Below are 22,190 nucleotides of genomic sequence, written 5' to 3' on the forward strand. Positions count from 1 at the left end.
AAAGGTATTTTATCTATCTAACTATTTATATACCTATCTGTCTTAGAAAGTGTGTGAGTGGGGAGTGGGGCAGAAGGGGAGGGAGAGGGCCAAGCACACTCTGTGCTGAGTGTGGAGCCCAACATGGGGCTCCATCCCAGGACCCATGATCACGTCCTTAGCTGAAACCAAAAGTTGGATACTCTAAGGACTGAGCCACCCAGGCGCCCCCATAAGGCAGTGATGGCATCTTAGAGCCTACTGACATATAAGATATATATATATATATATTCCAAGATGTATCAACAAACACATGCACATACATATTAAAAATGAAAGAATGATAAAATGTCTCTAAGAAACTGTATTATTAAAAGAAAAATTAAATTGTTTTCAATGGGAAAAGAAGGGCAGCTTAATGGCACAAGAGCATCAAATGAACAAAAGCAATCCCCTGCTGGAATTCCAGTAACAAGTCTTTTAAAACGAATTACCCTAAGTATCACCGTTAATATGTAAACATTAGTAAGGAATCACACACTGAGCATACTGAGCAAAATGGCCTTTCACTTCCTGTCCCACGGGCTTGGAGCTCCTTATTCAGTTAGCCTGTTGATCACCCTTGACTGTGAAAACACAAAGCCAGCATTTACCCCCTATCTGTGGCGCTAGCCATAGATTTCTGCTAGGTACAGTATAATGCAACTAAAGGTTTAACCAGTATCAGAATGATGTTGGAAACTGGGTTCTCCAATGAAGCTGTGGCATTGTATGCAACTTGCGTCATGTGGGCATTTTCTTCCCAATGTCTACTAAGTCTATATTTAATATACATGACTTGTAATTACATGTATATATTATGATGAGACACTCTGAGCTCATAGACTCTTTGGAAGAAAATCTAATTCTAGGAGCTTCCTCCCTAGGCCATCTGCAATTAAATTGTGTACTAAGCTGACATTAGAGCATGACATATTACTGCCACCTGCTGGGAAGTTGTGTTAAAAGGGAAATCTACAGTGTGTAGAAAGTGAAAGTTATCACTTGGAGTTTTGCAGTGCACACCCTGAACAGCATATGGGACAGCCTCAAATTACTGGACAGCAGGTTAGCAAAATGAGTAAGAATATCGTTGCTGGAACCAGGTTGTCCTGGTTGGATCCCTAGCTCTGACCCTTCCTAGATGGTGACCATTGGCATGTTATGTAACTTCTTACCTCCGTTTCTTAACCTATAAAAGGGAAGAGTGATAGTACCTCCTTCATGGGATAGAAGTAATGATTAAGTGTGTCAATGTATGTAAAAAGCTCTGGGAGCAAGTGCCTGGCATAGGGTGAGTGACTTATGAGTATTTGCTGCCATATTGTTTTAAGACTGTATTTATTTATTTGAGAGAAAGAGAGAGAGCATGGGGGGGGCAGAGGCAGATGGAGAGGAAGAGGCAGACTTCCCCACTGAGCAGGGAGCCCAATGCAGATTAGAGCCCAGGACCCTGGGATCATGACCCAGAGCCAAAGGCAGACACTTAACCAACAGAACCACCCAGGCATCCCTGCTTCCATATTGTTTTAAAACTTATGAAATAGCAGGCACAGTTCTAACATCTCCACAAATACTAACCCTTTTAATTTCCATAACAACCCTCTTGGGGCAGGGAAAAGCATATGCAGATGGTTAACCCCAAAGCCATAAGACGGGGAGCATGAGGGTTTAAATTCCAATAGGCATTTGCAGACATCACATTCTCCTCTCTGGGACACATAACTGGAATTTACACACTTCAGGGGGATTCCTATTGCCTCCTATAGAAGGGATGAAAACTTGTGAATAGGAAGAGGGGTTCAAGATTCTCATTCCCTTCTTGGAATCGTAGGTTGGGGGTGGATGCTATGTGTGAATGAGTGTGAGGGTGAATAGAAGGCAGGAGAAACTGCCAGAACACAGCTTCCTCAGAGTCTATCTTGGGATTTAGCAAATAGAGGTCCGAAGTAATAAACCGTTCAGCACCACGGAAAGCTCCTGAGTGGGCAGGGGGAGCCTGTCCAGTCTGGTCCCCGCCCCCTGCACACCAATCCCTGCCCTCCTACAGGCTCCGCCCAGATTTTTAGATCTCAGATCCTAAAGCTCCTTCCCATTGTTTGAGGAGGTGAAGGAGGCCTGGGCTGGGATCCACAGCAGCGTCCAGAGCTGTGATTACACACTGATTCCCCCACAGAGACGCAGGATGGCATGGTGGGGGAAGGATTTTATTGGCTTGTTAGTGGGGAGCACATGGGAGGGTGAATTCTAGGGAACAACAGACACTGGGACCAAGCTGGTGATCACCTTAAGGAACAATAAATTAACTTACAAAATAAATTAAAGTGAGGGAATCCCAAGCAGGGAGGCAGCTGGGAATATCTGGGGATTTCTTGGGAATGGAATTTGGAATTGGAAAGGGGAAATAAGAACTTCCAGCCCCCTCAAAAAGGGTGCGAAATGAACATTTTTGAGGCCCCCCACAAGGCTGGGAGTTGGGGTTCTGGGGCTCCAGAAAGTGGGAAGGTCTGGGCTCAGCCAAAGGAGGTAAAGGGGGCTGGTTCAGGGTCGTTCCTCCAGGAAGCGGTAGGTGGGGTTCTCGTAGCCATGACGCTGCAGTTCCCGCAGCTGCTGCTCCTCCAGGGTCAGCATTGGGTCCACCTGCAGTAGAGGCCAGGAACAGAGAGGCATAGGGACCTGACCACAGATCTCACAGTTCCTTTGCGTCCAGGGTCTGGAATTCCTCCCCCATCCCATGTCTTTGTGTCTCTCACCTCCACCACTCCATGGCTGATAGCCCCATAGGGCTTCTTCCTGCGCAAGAGCAGCAGGGAGAGGACGATCAGGGAGCCCCCACCTGCTCCCATGATCAGCAGACCAGACACGGCCTCTCGGGACACTCCTGTCCCTGCTGGTGCCTGCGTGGAGAGGACATGGGGCAGAGGCCATCTCTGAGGCTCACCAAGGCCCTGTGTGGCTTTGGGAGTCAAAACCTAGCCACTGACTTCTGACCTCTCCCCCTAAGTCCCCAGAATAGTCCTCCTCTTACCAGCTCATCTCTCTGAATCTCCGATGAGTGGAAAGGAAAACCCCTTGGAACAGACACATTCACCTGGGGAAGCAGGAGGTGTCAGCGACTCAGGAGACTGGGCCCGGCTTCCTCCGCCCCTGGGCCCCAGTAGGGCATCCCCCAGCCTCCTTCTTCCCTAGGATCCCGAAATCCATGTTCTCAATCCCTTCTTCCCTCAGACCAAGGAATCCAAACCCCTAACACCCTCCTTCTTCAGATGCTGGAGTCCAGGACCCCTCTCCCATCGACCCTCAGGCTCCCACAGGTCTGACTTACCTTTCGCTCATACTGCTCCAGGGGGGACATCTTCTCTTTCCCAGAGGATGCAGCATCTTGTTCTGTGGACCCTAACCCCCAAGTCCTATCTTATTCCTGAGAGTCGAGAATGGTGCTATGCCTGCCTGAGGAGGCGGTCAGAAGGGGCTCCGGACTCTACCCAGCAGGTCTGGAGTTCCCAAAGGATGGACCCTTTCCCATTCTGGGCTCAGGGACTAGCGGGATTTGGTGGCTGGGGTCTGTTCTGGGAGATACTCACCTTTCGGAAGGGCCATGGGGGTGTCTGCGGGCAGCCAGAGGAGGCAAGACAGGCAGAACAGTGAAGAAAGGAGGGCATCATCGAGGAAAGGGTGGAGACACACCCTCCCGGGGGCCAAGGCAGGAGGATCCTACAGACGTCTGCACAACCTTAGACATCTGTTCCTACCCTCTCCCACTCACTGTGTTGGTAAGACACCCCCAGACTTTAGGGGATTAGCATGGAGGTTGGGTGCCTGTCCCCTGAAGTCTGGGGCTATCATATTTGGGTTAACTCACCATCCTTGGAATCCAGAGGCTGAAGCCCACCCTTGTCCTCACTGCTGCCCGCTGGGGCAGGGGCTTCTAATTCATTGGGATTCAGGTGCTCAGAGTGGAGGAGCTCCTCTGAGGGGAACATGAGGAAAGGGGGTTGAGATCATGAACCTAGGGATGCCTCAAAACAAAGCTGGGGGAGCAAACGGCAACCTAATAGTAGAGTGATTGGGTATAGCCACAAGTATGATCTGGGAAAGTGGGGAGCTAGATGGAGACACCCCTGGCAGGGAGGATTGAGGTTGAAGTTTCAAGAGAATGGCTCCTTCCTTCCTTCTTTCCTTCCTTCCTTATCTTCTTTCTTTCTTTCTCTTTTTCTTTCTTTCTTTCAGATTTTATTCATTCAGGGGTGCCTGGGTGGCTCGGGGGGTTGAGCCTCTGCCTTCAGCTCAGGTCATGATCCCAGGGTCCTGGGATTGAGCCCCGCATCATCGGGCTCTCTGCTCAGCAGGGAGCCTGCTTCCCCAGCCCCCCCTCTCTGACTGCCTCTCTGCCTACTTGTGATCTCTGTCTGTCAAATGAATAAATACAATCTTTTTTTAAATAAAAGATTGTATTTATTCATTTGACAGAGACAGACACAGCGAGAGAGGGAATACAAGCAGGGAAAGTGGGAGAGGGAGAAGCAGGCTTCCCAAGAAGCAGAGAGCTTGATTGCGAGCCTCAGTCCCAGGACCTGGAGATCATGACCTAAGACAAAGGCAGATGCTTAACAACTGAGCCACACAGGCACCCCAAGAGAATGGCTTCTTTAAAGAATAGGATTAGGTGTGGAATATCCAGTAGGAAGTCACAACAGATCTGGGGCTTCGGTAGGTCACAGTTTCTGGTGTTTGTTCTCTCATGGGGGGGGGGGCTTGCCTTCGAGTCTGGATTGGCTTTGCCACTTTCCTTAACCAATAGAAGGTGGGCCCCTGCCTTAAGAAGCCCTGGAATGGAAACTGGGGGTCACAGGCACTCACGGATCTGGGGCCGCAGCTCCTGAGCCAGGTGGGGATTCTGGTCAAGGAGCCCCAGGCTCTGATTCATCCTTTCTTCAATGACTTGAAGGTGGGTCTGCACCTGTGGGGGAGGATGCAGTGGGGAGAGATAGGGAAACTGAGGCAGGGTGAAGCAGGAAAGTCAACAGGGTCCAAGGAAAAGTAGCATATACGATGGACAGGAAATAGGGCTCAAAGGCCAGGAATTGGGCCACAGGAGGGAAAAAACTGAAGGAGGAGAAGCAGAATAAAAAGAAAAGGAAAAGATGTACAGCAGACAGGAAGTGAGGGGCCTGGAAAAGGAAGTAAGGCAGAAGGGAAAGGAGTAGTCACCAGGAAAAGTGCCCAAGAGACAATGTAAGTCCAGGATACAAGGAATACAGCACGGAAGACAGGAAGTCAAGGTGAGTGAGAAGGAGGAGCAGAAAGTCGGCTCTGAGGGATAGAAAATGAGGTTTCAGGGGTTGCAGAGAAGGAAGTGGGATTAGGGGGGTCCTTTGGAAATGATGTGACTCAAGGGCAAGATTTGGAGTTCAAAAGTGTGGAATGGAGTAGTCAAGACACGAAGAGAACATCCAAGAGGTAGGAATTGGGATCTGAGGACACAGAACAAGGGCTGCAGGGGACACAAGTGGGGTGAGGGAGAAAGGAGAGCAGATGGGCAGGAACAGGGCGCAAGGCCCAGGAGGGGGATTCTGGGAAAAGAAGTAGGAATCCAAGGGACAAGATGGGGGGTCAAAGGCACAGGGGTGGCGGCGGGGGAGTGGGGGTGAGAGCAGCGATCCGGGGTCTGAGGAGTCGGGGTCCAAGGGGCTGGAAAAGGTCCTAAGGCACGGGGGTGGGGGGTTGCCAGGGATAGGAAGGGCATCTTGAGGGATGGGGTCCTAGACACCGGGGTCGGAGGGCGAACGGGCTGTTTGGGGGCTGGAAGGATCAGAGACCTGGAAGCGCATCTGCTGGGCCTTCTCAGGGTCCACAGCCGCCACGTGCTGGTAGTGCCGAAGCGTGTGCCGCTGCTCCTTCTGCTCGGCCCGCAGGTAGCGCCGCAGGGCCAGCAGGACGCGCTCCGCCTGCGGAAGGGAGAAAGGCTGCCTGCCGGGGCCTGCCCAAGACCTTTCCACCCTCTGGCCTCCGACCCCTCAGCTCCCACACCTGAGGCGGATCCCCCTGCAGCGCCGCCAGGAAACCTTCCAGGGCCGCCCGGCGCTGGTCGTTGATAAGGGCGATGACTCGGGTGGCGTGCGTCTCCACCAGGCGCTGTCGCTCCCCAGACACCTGCTCCTCCAGGGTCTGCAGGATGGACTGGAAGTGCTGGCGAGGGGGGTGAGCACAGGGCCAGGAAAGGTGAAAACTGGTGAGAGTCTGGGGCATAGGCAGTCTGGAAAGGCAGGGCTCTAGGGCCACAGGGTAGTGGAGGAGGGTGCCATGGGTCTAGGCATGAGTAGAATCCACCCTAGGGTGGGACTAGGTCCCGGGACACTGACTGGAAGGAATGGGGATACTGGGCCAGGCAGAGCCAGGCAGGACCAGGCCAAATGGGAGCTGATCTGAGGAGGGAAACAAAACTGTTTAGGAACAATCTAGGAACTGAGCTGGCTCACATTCAAAGGAAATACTTTCCAAGTATTATGGGATAGGGAAGGCTTTAGGCCTGGGTAGGGCGAACTGGAGATGGTCTGTGCCTGAATAGGACAGAGAGGAGTGGAGCAAGAGTCAGGGTGTGGGGCTAACCCCAGCCAGGACTAAAGGTGACCGGTGAGTCATGAGGCCGGGCCTACTGAGCCAGGATTGAGAAAAAGTGAGATTAGAGGGGTGGGACCAGAGTCAGGGGGCAGGGCCTGAGAAGGCCCTGGCTGTGTCTTTAGGGGCTCAGCTGGGGAGAGAAGCATAGAGCCGGCCCTCAGAGGTAAGCATCAGGTTAAGAGGAAGCTAAATATGGTCAGTCTGAGGAGAAGAGAAAGGCCTGGTCAGCCATAGGCCCAGAGAGGTGGGGGCCAGATGGAAGGGTGGGGCCAGGAGAGACCAATATAGTAGGGGCAGAGCTGAGGGAGGCCGGACCAGGCCAAAACCAGGTTGAGACCAGGTATGTCCCAGGTAGTGGGGTAGGGTGAGTAAGACCCACTGGAGGGTGTCCTACCTCGTTCAGGGCCTGTCTGTCAGCCTTGGGCAGGTTCTTGGACTGGTTGTCTGCCATAGCCCATTCACGCATCACCTGGGGTCAAGGGGAGCTTCAGGATCCTGGAATCTTCCCTGCTTTACCCAGTGAGTCCCCCCAAACCCTCTTCAAGACTCTGGAGTCTCCAGATCCCTTAGGTTCCACTGGTTCACCAGAGGTTGAGGCTCAGAAGGAATTTAAAGTAGAAGAATACAGTGTACCAGAGTTTTCATAGAATCTTGGTGGCATCTTAGTGGGATTCTAAGTGGGTCAATGATCCCTGATCATCTTAGAGGTGATGTTGAGGGCTAGGGGTTGCTGGGGGCTTGAGGAGTCTTTGGAGGCAGCCTCAATATGCGCCTGAGGAATTCTGTGTTTATTTAGGGAGTTCTGTGTTGTGGGAAATCCTGGGGCTCCCAGGATCATTACCTCATTAATCTGGCGCATCCTACGTTCCTCCAGGTCCATCTTGGCCCGCAGGAACCCCTCATGCTCGCTGATTTCTCCAGGCATGCCAAAGTACACATCCACACCATCTGTGGGCCTCGCGGTGGTGGTTGCTGCAAGGCCAGGAATCAGGGAATCAGCTTGAAGCCCATCCCCAGGTCACCTTCCCTTCCCAGAGAACTGCATTTTGTAGAGCACACTGGAGGCCACCGTGTGTCCACATAACCATAACTGCTGTGAGGCATCGTGAGAGATCTAGTTCTGAACTGGGCCTGTTCTTGCAAAGCTTAGGAATCCATTACACCATCCTTCAGCCTTCCCCAAAAGAACCCTGAGGAACAACCAGATGGCTCCTCCACCTCTAGGTACCCCCAAACCATCTTCAACCCTTTGTATCCTTCACAGGACGGCCCTTCCTTTTCTTTACCCAGAATTGCTCCCATCCCTTCCGTTCCCCTTAGTTGGGTCTCTCCCCAACAGTTCCCTCCTAAAGATACCCCTACACCAAGGCTCCCTCAAATCATCCTCCATCCAGGGCAGAGGGAACTAGGGGTCCAGAGACTGTCTCACCTTTGCTGACCCCTGCAGGGCTGTGGGAGCTTGAGGGTAGAATTCTTTCCTCCTCTTCTTCCTCTTCAGCCCGTGGGGGCTCCACGAAGTAATCATCCACTGGCTGTAGGAAGGAGTCCTCCTCTTCCTCCTCCTCACCGCCCTCTACTCTGCCCCCTAGGGGCCAGGACCGGGTGGAGGGGTCACTGAGGGAATAGAACACTCAGGGCAATGAGAATCTGACCTGCACCCCCAGACTTCTGTTTCCTGCCTCAGGAGCCTTGGGATGGGCATGGAGGATTCCCTCCTACTCACCCAACTGCTGTCCCAGACGGATCGGGGGTCACCGGAGGGGGACAGCACACATACTCCACACCTCGGAACCGATCTGTGCCACAGGGCAAAAGCATGCCGGAGCCATGCAGGATGAGGCCCTGGGAACTGCAGGCCTGTGGGAAGAGTAGGCCCAGATGTCAGGATTGTGGGTTAGGAGAGGACAGAGGGGAGCATGGATGCCTAGGTCTTGGGGACTGATGGGGCTGGAGCCTGGATTCTGGATTCTGTTCTACTGGGAAGAGGGGGCTGAGGTCCAGACTCAAGTTCTGGAGGGGATGGGGCCTTAGGGGACTGAACTCCTGGGTTCTGGAGTGTGAGGATGGGATGGGCCAGGGTCCTGACCTCCTGTGCCTCCTGATGCCTCCGGGTTGAACTCTCACACTGGTCCATCCGCTCCTGATGCAAGAATCGGCAGCCTTCAGGCACCAGCAGGGCCTCGCTAACGAATTCACCTGCTGGAGAATGGGGGCACCACAGTGAGACCTTCCCACAGACATTAGCTCCAACCTCCTCAGAATCCAGGCATTTTATCCTCGAAGGTTTTCTGCCACACTCTGGCACCAGACATCCAGATACCTAATATGAACCTGAGCCCAGGGCCCAGAATCTCACCCCTGGGAGACACCCATCCCCCCGCACTTCTAATCCCCTCCCTCAACCTGTGACTCACGCAGGCAGCGGAAAGGCACAACCTGGTGGTGGGGGTGGGCACAGCGGCCACCCCGGGCACCCCCGCACCAGCGCTCCATGGGGATGGCCTGTGTCGCCTGTTCCACACGTGCAATCTGCAGCTCCGGGTACATCTGGGGGCACCGGGTAGGGGCGATCAGCTCGCAGCCTCGCCCCTGCCAGCCGTGCTTCTCCACTGGCCATGTCCCTTTTCAAGGGTCTAATAATCTCCCTAGGCTCTGCTTCTCCGTAGAACCGGTCTTAGATATCTAAGCCCGCCAGGACCCTGGCCACGCCCCCAGTAGCTTTCCCTCAGAAGCCCCGCCAACCACCCAGAGATTTAATACCCACCTCTCTTCGTGTCACCTCTGTCCTCTCCCCCAATAGGTTTGGCCCACCTTTAAGCCTCACCTTTTCCTCGGTTTGGCTTCTCAGGAAGCATCCCTTCTTTCTGTATTAGAACTGCCTTTTTGTAGCTAAGCCTCCTAGCTTTCCTATTCTCATTGAGCCCCACCCCTTTTCCTATCTTGCAGTCCGCAAGATCTTTTTCTTAGCCCCGCCCCTCATTTGACCACGCCCACCTTTACCCCTACTTTTGAGGAGCCCATCACAGAGTTCTAAACTCCGTCTTTTCACTAGATACTGCCCTTAGCTGGCCCTCTTTGCCCAGTTCTCCTTTCCTGACCTAGTTTCTCAAAAACAGGTCCTGCCCTATCCTAAATGTGCCTCTTTCTTGGCCTCGCCCCCAGCTCCTGCTGCCTACTTAGATCCCTCATTCTCCTTGGACCCTGCCTTTTGTACCACTAGCTCCTTTTGGGCGACGCGGTCCAGTCTCGGAACCACTTTCCCACTGACCACGCCCCTCTCAGTAGGTCCCGCCCACCTGTCTGCAGTATTCCAGCACGCGTTGCGGGTCCCGGAGACAGCGTCGGGAGCGTTGTGGGTCTGGCTCCCAGCGGCCGGTGCGCAGGTCCCGATGAAGCGTTAGGTGCCCGCATAGTCCGGCAACCTGGGCCGACCCCGGGGCCTGAAGGTCGGGTCGGAGGGGTCAGCGAGGGCCCCGGGACGTTGGCACGTGGGTCCCTCGGACCTTTGCTCCTTAGGACCCAGAGGTTCAGACTCCCAACACCAGCCCCCTTCACAAAGCACCGCGCACCCGCCTCCTAAGAGGTACTGTTCCCCGGGAAACAGCTCCCACAGGGCGGGGGCGCCCCAGCTCTCCTGTTGCTATGGCGACCCGGGTCCCCCGGGAGTCTCGCGGCCTTGTTGCCGCGGTGACAGGCTCCGCCCCCACCCGGGCGCAGCCGCACTGGAGCCCGAAGGGGTTAAAACTGAATCGCGGGGGAGGAGGCCAGAACCCAGGCGTTCTGGCCCCTCCTCCCTCCATCCCTAGCTCAGGGTCCCATTCTCCAGCGCAAAGACGACAAGGCCTGGCTTCAGGGCCCTGCAGGCCTGGACTCCAATCCTTCCAGGGCTGGAGAGCTACATCCTGGGTCGGGGGTCGGAGGCTGAAGACCTAGACTCCTGCGTTCTGGGAGGCTGCGGGGCCCCTCAAATGGGTCCAGAGGATGCAAGGGGCAAACATTCTTGGATGCAGGTGTCTTACTGTCTGGTGGGTCCCGTGTTCAGGTGGGAAGGGGTAGGGGCTGAGTCACCTAGGTCAGGAGGGTCTGAGGGGGCTAGACTTTCGGGACCAGCGGCTCTGGAACAGCCAGTTCCTAAGCCAGGGGCGGGAGGCAGCTGGGAGGACAGAAGATGGGGGAGCTGGAGCCAGAACTCCTGGGTTCATGAATGCCTAGTGCCGTTAGGGGCGTATAGGGGCCGGCCCCTTGGCTGGAAAGACTGCGCTTTCTGCCCTGGACGTGTCTGTGTCCGGGTCCAAGGCCCGGTCCCGCCCCTTCCCCCATCCCCCAGGACCCGGCCGGGCCTCACCTCGGCCGCACCGGGGCTCCCACCGGCCAGGCTCCCGACGGCGAGCTGCGCGCGCAGAAGGAGCAGCAATAGCGGCAGCAACAGCGGCAGCGGCGGCGGGTCCCGGAGGCGGCCCAGACCGCGAGCGGCGGGGCTGGTGGGCCCCATGTCCCGGCCCTCGCGCCCTCACGTCCCCTGCACTCCCGCCCGGCCCGGCCCGGCCCCCGCGGTGACAGGAGCTCCCAGCGCCACCGCCGCCGCCGCCACCTCCTCCCGCCGCCCCCGGGCTGCGCCGGCGCCGCCAGCCCCGCCCCACGCCGGCCCCGCCTTCCTAGCCAGGACAATAGCGTGGCAGCTCTGCGCAGAGTGGAGCAGCTCGGGAACCCCGGGTGGGAGCCAGCGCCAAGCCCCCGCCTCCTAGAGATTCCGGGAGTCCCACCCCATGCAAGGACATAGCCAGGAGTCTGGGTCATAGGCTCCGCCGTTTTGAGCCCTTCCTCAGGACCCTCACGCCCAGCTTTCTCTTCCCTCACACCCACTTACAAATCAGCCTTCTCTAACAGGCGTGACAACATTGGAGATCTCTCCCCCCAGCAAATTCCTCCCTTGAGGTCCCAGGAATACAGGCCTGGGAAACTTCCCTAATCAAACACAGCAGCTGAGACCCAGTCCCCTTCTCCCTCAGATCCAGGAGTCTGGGCTGCAGGGGTCTTCATTTTCAGGACTAAAGACCAAGGACCCTCGCCTCTCCCGCCCACCCCTTTCTTCCTAAGACTCAGAAGTCTTGGCCTTCTGCTCTGCTTTCCAAGGATCCCAGGTGTTTGGACCTTTAATTCCTAGCTCAAGGATTCATAAATCAAAGCCTTTCTTTAAGGATGACCCGAGTCAGGTGCCATGCACCACAGGACTCAACCCATCCTTGCTTTAAGGACAATGGCATCTCTATTCTCTCTAGGTTCTTCCTCCCCCCCTCCTCTTCAGGGCTCACTGCTTTGTCTCCTCAAATAACTAGAATTCTGTCTACCCCAAGCCCACTGGAGCAGCCCTGTCATGTATGTGCATCTGTGCATCTATGTTTGTGTAGATGTATGTCGAAAGAACCTGGAGTGCTACATGGGTGGCTCATGGTTTTGTTCCTACTCTCACTTCATTGCCTAGGGTAGAGGAAGGGCCTTAGGGCAGGTTTTTTAAAATTAAATTAAAAAATTTTTTATAAACATATAATGTATTATTAGCCCCAGGGGTACATGTCTGTGAATCGCCAGATTTACTTACACACTTCACAGCACTCACAATATCACATACCCTCCCCAATGTCCATAACCCCACCACCCTTTCCCTATCCCCCTCCCCCTGGTTACCTTCAGTTTGTTTTGTGACAGTAAGAGTCTCTATGGTTTGTCTCCCTCCCCATCCCATCTTGTTTCATTTATTCTTTTCCTACCCCCCAAACCCTCCACGTTGCATCTCCACTTCCTCATATCAAGATCATGATAGTTGTCTTTCTCTGATTGGACTTATTTCGCTAAGCATAATACCCTCTAGTTCCATCCATGTTGTAACAAATGGCAAGATCTCATTTCTTTTGATGGCTGCATAGTATTCCATTGTGTGTGTGTGTGTGTGTGTGTGTGTGTGTGTGTGTGTATCACATCTTCTTTATCCATTCTTAGGGCAGATTTAATGGAATCCTTCCTTGTGGAGGGTGATAATGCTAGGAGAATCCCCAAGACACATTCACTTCTCAACTTCTTTTTTTTAATTAAACATAAATATTCTCATCCCCAGATTCCACCCCCACACAACCCAACCCACTTCCCTCCTCTCATGTCAGTTCTCACCCTATCCTCACTCCTTGGATTCAATTTTTCCAGGGTCTTGAAGGAATTTTGAAGGAATCAAGATAGTGGCCATCTTGGGTTCCCAGAGAGTGAACAGCCATCTTGGCTGCACTTCCATTGGCCAAGCAAAATGCCCCTCAGAGAGAACCAGGACAGGGCCTGGTCTGGCTTCTATCTAGATCTTCCTATGTTGCCTGTCTGCTCAGTACAGGTGGTCATTTTGAAATCTCTTCTTTCAATGTCTAGAAATAATTTCCATCCCTGCCTCTAACTCCTATCACCCCTGTCCCCATCCCTTTACAAAGAGCCCATCTGCCATCTTGAATCCCTTTTACACAGGGGAAATAGTTGGTCAAGTGGCCATCTTGCTCCTTTTGGGGCAGCTTCTTTGGCTGACCTGATTATACACCAGTAAGTCAGACAATTGTATGATCTTTCTCTCCCATCAATGTTCAGTTTTGGAGGAGGAAGGTCACCAACTTGTTCTGGTTCCTCAGAAATCAGGACAATCCATTATGGCAAGTTGAAGATTCCAGGACTCTTCATTTGGAGGGCTGTCATACATGAGTCTGGAGACGTGGGTGGCTGGGTATGGGGAAAGCAGCATATGGGAAAGGTGGAGTCCTGGGGGCCAGATCTGGGGGTCCAATGGATGTCGGTTTGCTGTAGCTGGTAAAAGCTCGAGGGTGGGGTGTGGTGAGATAACCTGCCCGAGCTCTATAAAGTCTGCAGGGGGGGACCATGCCTAGGTGTGGGTTGAAGTCACAGAAGGTAGGGGTCCCTGGATGTCCAAGGGGGGAGGGGGGCGGCAGGAAGAGGCCCCCTCCAGGGCCTTCACCAAGGCTCAGGCTCACACTGACTCCTCGGACCTTGTAGTAACCATTGGTTGGATCCTGAGGGGACAAATGGGATTATATGAGTTATATGAGGATATGGTGGGGGGAGGTTAGGGTCCCTAATGGAGAGACACACATAAAACTTGACCCTGAGACTTAGAAATAGGAGCAAGCTGAGACCCAGAGACAGAGACAGACATATAGACTGATAGGAAGATAAAGTGGGACAGAAAAACAGTGACAAGAGACAAAAAGACAGAAGGAAATGGGCAGAGAAAGGCAGCAACAGGGGGTTATAGGCCTGCTAAGGGTTGGTGGTAATGAAGGAGATGCAGTGGGGAACAGAGAGATTGAGACCAAGACATTCATTCATCTGCCCACCAGCCCCAAGGCTTTGATTCTGTGTCATGCCTGATGCTGTTGCTGGAGGTGACTACCACGGGGAGAGACTGGGGTCCCCTGCCTTCATGGAAATCCCAGGCCAAAGAGGAAATGGCAAATCCCCAGTGTCAAGAGGTGTCAGGGTAGTGATGGGGGAAGGACAGGTGGAGGGATAAGTCTTAATGGGGAAGCAGAAGCAGGATTTCAGGACTGGGATAGGAAGCCAGGACAGAGTGGTCCTAGTTGTGATAGGCGGAACACAGCATGATCAGGACTGTGAGGAGGGAAGCATGGGCTTTCCAGAACAAGAAATGTTTGAGCCGAGACCAGAGGAATGAAGGACAGAATTAGGTAGGTATGGGAAGGAAAGTAGTGTTTCAGGCTAATTGAGTGGTGTGTTCTGTGTATAAAGGAGACAGAGAAGGGCTCTGGACTAGAGGCTGAGGTCAGTGGAGCTCAAAAGTGGGGACCCCAAAGGAGAGGCAGGTTTGGGGAGATATGAGGCCAGTGTGGGATCTGGTAGGTGGAAGGGGCCTAGCAGAGGCATCTAGGAGGCCTGGGGTGGGACTGTGATGGGAAAGCTCAAGAGGGAGGCCAAGGCTGGACAGATTTGTGGGCATAATCAGCAAGTATGCCAACAGGCTGCAGAGGTGAATGAAGTGGCCCAGAAGGCAGGAGGAAAGGGTGAAGGGGGCTAGGTCCCAGGTCTGGACCCAGAATTAACAAGGAGAGGACCAAGCTGGGAGAGAGCTGGAGACTCAGTAAAGGGAACCCCTCCCTTCCCAACACTCACCTTGGTCTCCAGAGCCCCCTCCTCATCCAGAACCAGGTCACTGTGGTCCGTGTGCACAATGGGTCCCTGGGGTAGGGTGCTTAGTGAGAGGGGGTACTCAGAGAATCCTCCTGGCCCAGTGCAAGACCCTGACAACCCCCAGCTGGACAGTGGAGGCCAGGCAGAAGGGATCAAGAGCAGCTGGAGCTCAGGTCTGGACTCAAGACAAAGGGCCCTGGGGACATATTTGGTCTAGGGGATAACTGGGTCAGGGGAATATTTGGACTTGGGGGACATTGGAGCCTGGGATCACTTGTTTGGACTCAGACCCTCTTTGAGTTGGGGGGCCCAGTTGGGACTGGGTTTCTCATTGTTCAAAGGCTGAGTTGTGTCTGGGGACCCTAGTGTCCTACCCGGTCCTCGCCGCTGCCTATCTCCTCCTCCTCAGGGCCCCGAGAACTGGAACCGTCACTGCTCCCTGGGATTCGCACCAGGTTCTTTTGCTTGGAGAAAGAGGCTGAGGCCAGGGACAGTGGGACAACAGAAATAAGGGATGGAGCAGGGTCACAGTTTGTGGAGACCAATGAGCAGGAAGAAAGAGAACTGGGTTGGGTCAGGAGGCTGGGAAACAATGAGAACCTGGGAGGGTAAGGACCCTGAGAAGATGGGCATAGGGCTTGAGGGAGGAATCAGGACCCAAAGGTGAGCCAAGACCATAGAGGTGGGACTGGGGGCAGGTCGAGGCCAGATCTGTCGGTGGAAGGGGAGCAGGCTTGGGGGAAGGTACCAAGGTGGGGTTCAGTCACTGACCCTTGCCATGGCGCCAGCAGCAGAGGGTCACCCCGATGACGACCATAAGAAGAGTCATGGCGGCAGAAGCCACTCCAGCCACAATCCGGACAGTGGGCAGCAAGTCTATGGGGAGGACAGGGAGTGTTCTGATGAGGCTAAGTGTGAGGCTCAGGAGGAACCGGGGAACAGGGACTCAGAGCTTGCTTGGGTTGGATTCTCTGGGTTCAAAAGGTCACCAAGTTTGGGGATACCCAAGTTTGTAGTCCCTAGCTTAGAGTCCTTCCAGTTTAAGGGCATTTGAATTTGGGGTTCCACAAGTTTAAACTGCCTGGCTTTAGAGAGTCCGGGAGTTTGAGCATTTTTAAACTTTACAATGCCCCATATTTGGAGCTACCCTTCTTTGGGGTACCTAAGTGTGAGGGGTCTCTCAACTTAGAATTCCACATTTAAAGGAATTTACTGTTTTGGGGGGACTCAGGATTCAAGGGACTCCTAATTTTGAGGCTCTTAAGGTTTGAAGCTGTCTGCATGTGGAGGTCCTTGGCTTACAGATTGTGGCGTTTGGGGGCTTGGAGTCTTCAGGCCCAGGATCTCACCTCTACGTCCCAGGCTGACCTGGGTACCTCCCTCACCCAACCGGTTCCTGGCACTGCAGTTGAAACCCCGGCTAAAATCGGATTCCTGGGTTCCCGAAATGTGTAGCACAGAGATCAGGGCTGGGCCCTGTCCTTCGCGGCCTTCTGGAACTGGGAATGTCTCCACCAGGAACCGACCCTGTGACCCCGCCTCCAGAAAGCCCTCATCCCATGACCAGACCTGGGGGCACAAAAAAAGGGAAGTCTTAAGGAGACTGGAAGGGGAGGGAAAGGCGGGCAGGCTGTGGATCACAGCAGTTTTGGAGGTCCGACTGGGAGGTCAGGGAGGCCGGTCATGACAGCGGTGACATTTCCTTACCACGGCATCTGGAGCTGGGGATGCGAAGACTAGACACTGGAGGCGGGCGGGGCCCCTCAAGAAGGCGGGCGCAGAATGCAGGGCGGTCACAATTGGGGGAGCTGGTTTGGAGATTGTGGACGATCAGATAGAGGCCGGACCCTCGGAAACTCCAATTCTCAATAAGCCGGGGCCAGGTCTTGGCCCTCTCCACTAATGCCAATCAAGCAGGCCACGTCCCTCAATAAACTCTGAACCTCTCAGAGGCTCGCCTGGGTTAGGTCTCGCTCCCACCCCAGATCGGGGTCTACAAAGCTCGACTTTTCAAGGCCAGCCCACGCCCACCCCCCCCCCCCCCCCCCCCGCTTAGAGCTCGCCCACTCTGCGGGCTCCCAGTCCAGGGCTCTACCCGGTCTTCTAGAAACCGCCCCTTTCTCACCGTTCACAGTCAGCCTAGCCTCCGCCGCGCCGCCCCCCAGGCCCGAGAGCCCCGGCTCAGCCCTGCATACGTAGTCGCCTGCGTCTTCGGGCCCCACCGACGGAAGAAGCAGCGTGGTCCCGGACCCCAGCACCTGGGATGGGGTAGGGCGTCAGGGGCAGGACCTTGAGGGGAAGCCCCGTCCACCGCCAGCCGCGGCCACAGGGCCCAGATCGGGTCTCACCTGTGCGTCCCCGCTGCGGGTCCAAGTTACCCGTGGGAGCGGGTTCCCGCGCCAGGCGCAGCTGAAAGAAGCATCTTCCCCTACGTCTACTGACATGGGCTCTGGCCTTGCCTGCAGAATTGGCCCGACTGGAGGAGAGAGAGAGGAGGCGTCGCACGGCCGGGGAGGGATGCAAGGATGCAACTTCTGACTCGGGATCAGTCACTCAGAAACGACAGCCTCAAGGCCCCAAGGATAGGCGTCTGCTCCATAACCACTCAGCTCACGCTCCCGACTCACACGCCCAGGCCTCGCCCTCGCCCCGCCCCTCCTTGGCACCGACCCAGCACAGCCAATCCCGGCCTACATCCCATTCCGGCTCCGCCTCCTCTCTCTGCCCATCTTAGCCACGCCTCACTCAAGCCCCTGACCCGCTACGGTCCGCCACACTTTGGCCCCACCCCGGGCCCCGCCCTGGCTCACATTGCACGTCGAGCGCGGTGCTGCGGTTGGCGCTACCCACAGCGTTGCTGACCTCGCAGGACACGGGCTCAGTCAGGAATGAGGCGTCTGCCACGACCTCCAACATTGGCCCGCGGGCCCCGAGCACCGGGGAGCCTCCCTTTGCCCACCTGCGGAGGGAGTGGGGCTGTTGGTGTTGTCTCTGCTCCCCAGGCACGCCCACTTACGTCCCAATCTCAGTCCTCCCCAAACCCGTTCTCCAGTGACCTTCGTCCTCACCTATAGCCAGTGACAGGAGGTTGAGCTGTGGCATGGCACAGGAAAGTGACCTTCTCTCCCTCCAGCACAGTCTGTGGTTCTGCAGACAGAGTCACCACTGGGGGGTCTGTAGAGGTGGGTCATGGTCAGCGGTGAGCAAGGACCTGGAACACCTCCATGGAGCACCTGAGTCCAATGCCCAGCCTCTCATAGGCTGGGTCCCCAGTCTCTTCCTTTTGAGCTAGGAGCCCAGGACTCCAATTCCAGTTCCCCCAGGACCACAGGTCCACAACCTCCTCCTTCCTAATATCCTGGACCCTAGTCTCGGGCCCTCTTTTCTTCAAGAGCCAGGGTCTGATTGTACTCACACTGCAGGCTCAGTGTGATAGCTGTATCCTTCCCCGATGGCAGGGCCTGGCTCCTGGCCCGACAGACCAAGGTGGCTCCATCATCATGGCTGGAAGGAGTCAAGGATAAGATGCTCTCCACTGACCCAGTGGTTCCTTCCTTCAGCAGGGTCTGGAGGTTATGAATAATAATAATGATTTCACTTACCCTGTATGCAGTGTTTACTACCTGACACTTCTAAGCGTTTTATTTAATCTGCACAATTACCGCATGAAGTGACTATAATGGTCCCTATTGTACAGATAAGGAAGCTGAGAGATGGAGAGATTCAGCCACTTGAACTCAAGACCAATCAACCAGCAAGTGACTGAGCCAGGATTTGAACCTAGGTAGTCTGGCTCTGGAGTTCTTGTCCTTAATCACATACCAAGAGTCCCAACACTTGAACCTCTTCCCTCACATGCCCCCTCTCCCCTGGATAAGCGTGTTTTCCCTGAATGGGCAAAGGCTGCATAGAGATTTGGACCTGACCTGGCGGAAGGTGGTCCCATCCAGTCGGATCCCATCTCGGAACCACAGCAGCTCAGGGGTGGGGCGGGCATCCCCACGGCTCCGACATGTCAGATTCGCAGGAATTCCAGCCACCAGAGACACAAAGGGGCCGCCCAGCACCTGGGGGGCTTCTGGGGGCACTGTGGGGTAGATTGGGGTCAGAGCTCTATCCTGAGCCCAGAGACCCCAATCTTCCTGGCTCTAACTGACCACCCCTCTGGGTTCCCTGAACTCTGGTAATCAGTTAGCACTGGCTGTCCCCCTGGGCTTCCCAGGGACAAGTGAGGGTCCTCACCCAGCACATGCAATTGGGCTGGTCGAGAGCGGAGGCCTGCTTGTGTGGCCTGGCACTCATATGAAGCTTGATCCTCTAGCTCCACGGGCCTAATGTAAAGATCGTGCTGGCCGCTGGCTGCATTCCCTGAAATCCAGTACCGGGACCACCCTGCAGTTGAGGAAGAGGCAGTCACACCAAGGCTCTGAGTTTCTGGCTCCCAGAAACTCCCTCCCCCGCCCCCAGACATCCCACACTAGAAAGACACCCAAAAGTGGGTGCTGGGCCAGAGAGACTCTAACCCCCTCCCAATCCAGAGTCACAGCAAACTGGGGGTGGGTGAAAAAGTCAGAAAAAAGCAAAAGAGCAACTGCCATAGAAGTCCGATTAGATACTACCTCTGGAGTGAGCAGAGGGCTATGATAGGAGAAAGGAGAAAGGAAGTCTTCTGGGGAACAGCCAGTGAACGTGAGTAGTAGTCACGTGAGGGTCTACTTTAGAACTACTTGGCAAATCTTCCCTTTATGTTTTAGGTGCGTTTCTGCATTTACGTAATATTTCATAATGCAAATAAAAATCCCCTACTCCCCCAAAGAAGCTAAAACTTCAGTTCTTCCAGATGTTCATCTAAACCCAACAATTTCCCAAATTTGAAAACATCAAAATAGAAACTTCAGATAAGGCCCAAGCCCAGCACCCCTACCTGGAGCCAACCCCTCCTGAGCAGAGAGAACAATCTCACCTGGTAGGTCCCTTTCGCCCCCTAGAGCCAGCCCATCCTTAGTCCACTGAACCAGCCCCCAGTATTCGCCCAGGGCACAGGGCAGCCGGGCCTCATCTCCCAGCAGTGCCACCAAGTCATCTGGTTGTTGCAGAAAATGGGGCGACAGACCTAGGAGGATCGGGGGAGGGGACCAGGGTTGAGTTTAAAAATGAGCTTAGCTCCGTCATTCAGGACCCAGGAGTCCAGCCTCCCAGAGTTCTCTTCCTGCAGAACTAGGTGTCTGAGCACACACCCCCCCCCACCCCGTTCCATCTACCCCAATAAAGAGGCATCTGGCAAACAATCCTCCCCCCAATTCACCCCCCCCCAGGTACCTGCATGCCCTCGGAGGCAGAAGAGGAGGACGAGGAGGGCGGGGACCAACATTCTGAATGTGTGTCCCCCAAGATCCCGTAGACTTGCTGTTGCACTGGCTTCCTTGAAAACTCCTTCCTCAACGGCACACCTCTCACCACCCTGGTCGGAGCTCCTTTCGCGCCCGACTCTTCGCCCCAGGCTAGGAGCCACCCCGTTTCTGGCCTGGAGCTCCCCAAGTCTGCTCAGCCGCAGGCTCCAACAATCTGAAACACCGGCGGTTTCCGCGCGCTTGGTCTCGGAGAAACCGGGGAGGGTCTGATCCCACTCGCCCCGCCCCCTGGGAGACCTGCGCCTTCCCATTGAGAAACTCCCGCGGCCAAGACGCGGATGAATGGGGGCACCGCAGGCCGGGGTCTCCCGGCAGGCGGGCGCCCCAGCCAAATTGGGGTCTGGGAGCCGGAACACCTGGGTCGAAGGAGGGCGTTCTGGTTGGGTTGGACACCTGCACCCTGCCAGGCTTGTGGGGGGCATGACGGGGGAGAATGGAAGAAACTTGCTCAGACTAGGTCCTGGAGGGAACGCGCCGAGTGGAAACGAAGCTATAAATGGGAGCCCCTGGGGCTTCGCTAGTTTCCGCGCCTTGGGGAGGCGGGGCTCGGGGCTCCCCTGGGTCTGCGGGTCAGGAAGAGGACACCGAGGTGCCTGGGGGCAACTGGGACTCCTGAGAAGAGGAGGGGGTTCAGTTCTATTCGCCTTAAAACCCCAGCTCAAAATATCCCTCCCCTGCCTTGTTATTGCTGCAAACCATAGCACTTCCAAGGATCCAGGAATCCAGGCCCCCAGCCCTTCCTTCCCGGAGACCCCGCAGTCCAGGCTCAGCCCCTCATCCCACTCGACTGTGGTTGCCGGGCGACGGCTGCGAGGCGGCGGTGCCCAGGCTGGGCCAGGCAGGGAGGCTGGGAACCGCGCAGCTTGTCCTGACGGCTGCATGCCGCCCAGCTGGGGCGTTCCCACGCTGCAGGCCGGCCGGTGCGCTGCGCAGCTGGCGGGGCAGGTGGGCGGGACCCCGAGCCGACCGAGGGGGGTCTGGGGGCCTGGGACCCTGGGTCTGACATTCCAGAGCCTGCAGGGACTGGGGGGGCCACACTCAGGTTCTCTGGCGTTCCTGAGCTCAGGTTCTTGTCTCTCCAAATGGCAGGGGCTTGGACTCCAGGATTCTAAGATAGGGCATTCAGACTTCCGTTGACTGAGAAACTAATGGCCTGCGACTTTCTGGGGAGTTGGGGACTGAATTAGGTCTCCTGCCTGCAGCTTGGTGCAGTTGGGAGAGGAGGATAGGGCTCAGAAAATCAGGTCTTAAGTCTTAGAGTCCGTGGATTAACCACCAATCTCTCCCACCCCCACACAGGCCCAGGAGGATTTGAAAATCACAGACAGTGAACATCTGCCCTAAGCCCTGTGTGTGGTGGGGGGAAGGGTTGGAGGCCTAAACTCCTGGGTCCTTGGGGAGAAGCAGCTTCAGCCTTGGGCTGCTGAGTCTGAGAGGGGTGGGTCCTCAGGACACAGACTTCTAGGTCTGGGGGCCTGAGCTGGCTTCTGTTTGGGGAATCCAGACCCTGGATTTTGACAGAGGATGAGCTCAGAGCCAGGACTCCTGAGTCTTGGGGAGGAAGTCAGTTAGTAAGGCTGTTTTTCCAGACACCTGACATCGCTTCCCCTTCCTGGCTCTCTTGGGCCCCAGACATGGAAAAATGGAGAGTGGAGGCCCCAGAAGTATCCAGAGAAGGAAAACAGCCAAGGTGGATGGTGGAAGGTTTGTGCTAATTAAAGGTTCCAGCAACTGACAGCTCTACACCCCGGCCCTGAGGGACACCATCTGGTGAGAGCCCCTACTGACAGAAAAGCCAGCTCTGCATCCAGTCCATTCCCCAGGACGTGTGGGGGGCAGTTGGGAGAGGGAATATGGGGGAGGGTGAGGAGTCAGTAATGGGAGGGAAGAAACTAGAGGGAACATCAAGGATGGAGCTGTGGGGGTTCAGGCCAGATGCCTCATTTT

The 22,190-nt window shown here is 55.3% G+C and overlaps 2 protein-coding genes across 4 annotated transcripts; both read right to left on the reverse strand.

Moving 5' to 3' along the window:
- Positions 1-2,207: 2,207 nt before the first annotated feature.
- On the reverse strand, positions 2,208-11,229 carry APLP1 (amyloid beta precursor like protein 1). Of its 3 annotated transcripts, none has more exons than XM_045075919.1 (17): positions 10,985-11,228; positions 9,936-10,079; positions 9,054-9,186; positions 8,726-8,838; positions 8,363-8,496; positions 8,069-8,253; positions 7,481-7,611; positions 7,034-7,108; positions 6,049-6,207; positions 5,838-5,966; positions 4,879-4,978; positions 3,881-3,988; positions 3,603-3,626; positions 3,344-3,414; positions 3,047-3,109; positions 2,772-2,915; positions 2,208-2,694 (listed from the first exon to the last, which is right to left on the reverse strand). In XM_045075919.1, the coding sequence occupies exons 1-17, from the start codon at positions 11,129-11,131 to the stop codon at positions 2,560-2,562; spliced, it is 1,995 nt and encodes a 664-aa protein (XP_044931854.1). In that variant the 5' UTR covers positions 11,132-11,228; the 3' UTR covers positions 2,208-2,559. The 3 variants fall into 3 exon arrangements, with proteins under 3 accessions (XP_044931854.1, XP_004765181.1, XP_044931855.1); XM_004765124.3 differs by having other exon boundaries at positions 2,208-2,658; positions 10,985-11,226; XM_045075920.1 differs by lacking the exon at positions 3,047-3,109 and having other exon boundaries at positions 10,985-11,229.
- Positions 11,230-12,709: 1,480 nt separating this feature from the next.
- Positions 12,710-20,558, reverse strand: KIRREL2 (kirre like nephrin family adhesion molecule 2). The gene is made up of 16 exons (XM_013062857.2): positions 20,152-20,558; positions 19,796-19,945; positions 19,075-19,224; positions 18,759-18,919; positions 18,248-18,398; positions 17,901-18,006; positions 17,643-17,791; positions 17,181-17,308; positions 16,958-17,090; positions 16,540-16,640; positions 16,182-16,401; positions 15,604-15,708; positions 15,207-15,310; positions 14,815-14,880; positions 13,659-13,697; positions 12,710-13,389 (listed from the first exon to the last, which is right to left on the reverse strand). The coding sequence occupies exons 1-16, from the start codon at positions 20,492-20,494 to the stop codon at positions 13,318-13,320; spliced, it is 2,178 nt and encodes a 725-aa protein (XP_012918311.2). The 5' UTR covers positions 20,495-20,558; the 3' UTR covers positions 12,710-13,317.
- Positions 20,559-22,190: the final 1,632 nt, after the last annotated feature.

This window comes from Mustela putorius, unplaced genomic scaffold (assembly GCF_011764305.1).
Source record: "Mustela putorius furo isolate JIRA1106 unplaced genomic scaffold, ASM1176430v1.1 tig00000174_pilon_pilon_pilon, whole genome shotgun sequence".
Lineage (NCBI taxonomy): Eukaryota > Metazoa > Chordata > Mammalia > Carnivora > Mustelidae > Mustela > Mustela putorius.

What these genes read in the sequence shown, in the direction of transcription:
- KIRREL2 (XM_013062857.2), bottom strand. Translation starts at nt 20,494, where the DNA reads ATGGGAAGGCGCAGGTCTCCCAGGGGGCGGGGCGAGTGGGATCAGACC. An exon ending in GGCTAGGCTGACTGTGAACG is followed by an intron (nt 16,641 to 16,957) that starts GTGAGAAAGGGG and finishes TCTCCAAACCAG; the next exon opens with CTCCCCCAATTGTGACCGCC. An exon ending in CCCCAGCTCCAGATGCCGTG is followed by an intron (nt 16,402 to 16,539) that starts GTAAGGAAATGT and finishes TTGTGCCCCCAG; the next exon opens with GTCTGGTCATGGGATGAGGG.
- APLP1 (XM_045075919.1), bottom strand. Translation starts at nt 11,131, where the DNA reads ATGGGGCCCACCAGCCCCGCCGCTCGCGGTCTGGGCCGCCTCCGGGAC. An exon ending in GCCTCTGGATTCCAAGGATG is followed by an intron (nt 3,627 to 3,880) that starts GTGAGTTAACCC and finishes GGCTGCCCGCAG; the next exon opens with ACACCCCCATGGCCCTTCCG. An exon ending in TCAGCCATGGAGTGGTGGAG is followed by an intron (nt 2,695 to 2,771) that starts GTGAGAGACACA and finishes ATCTGTGGTCAG; the next exon opens with GTCCCTATGCCTCTCTGTTC.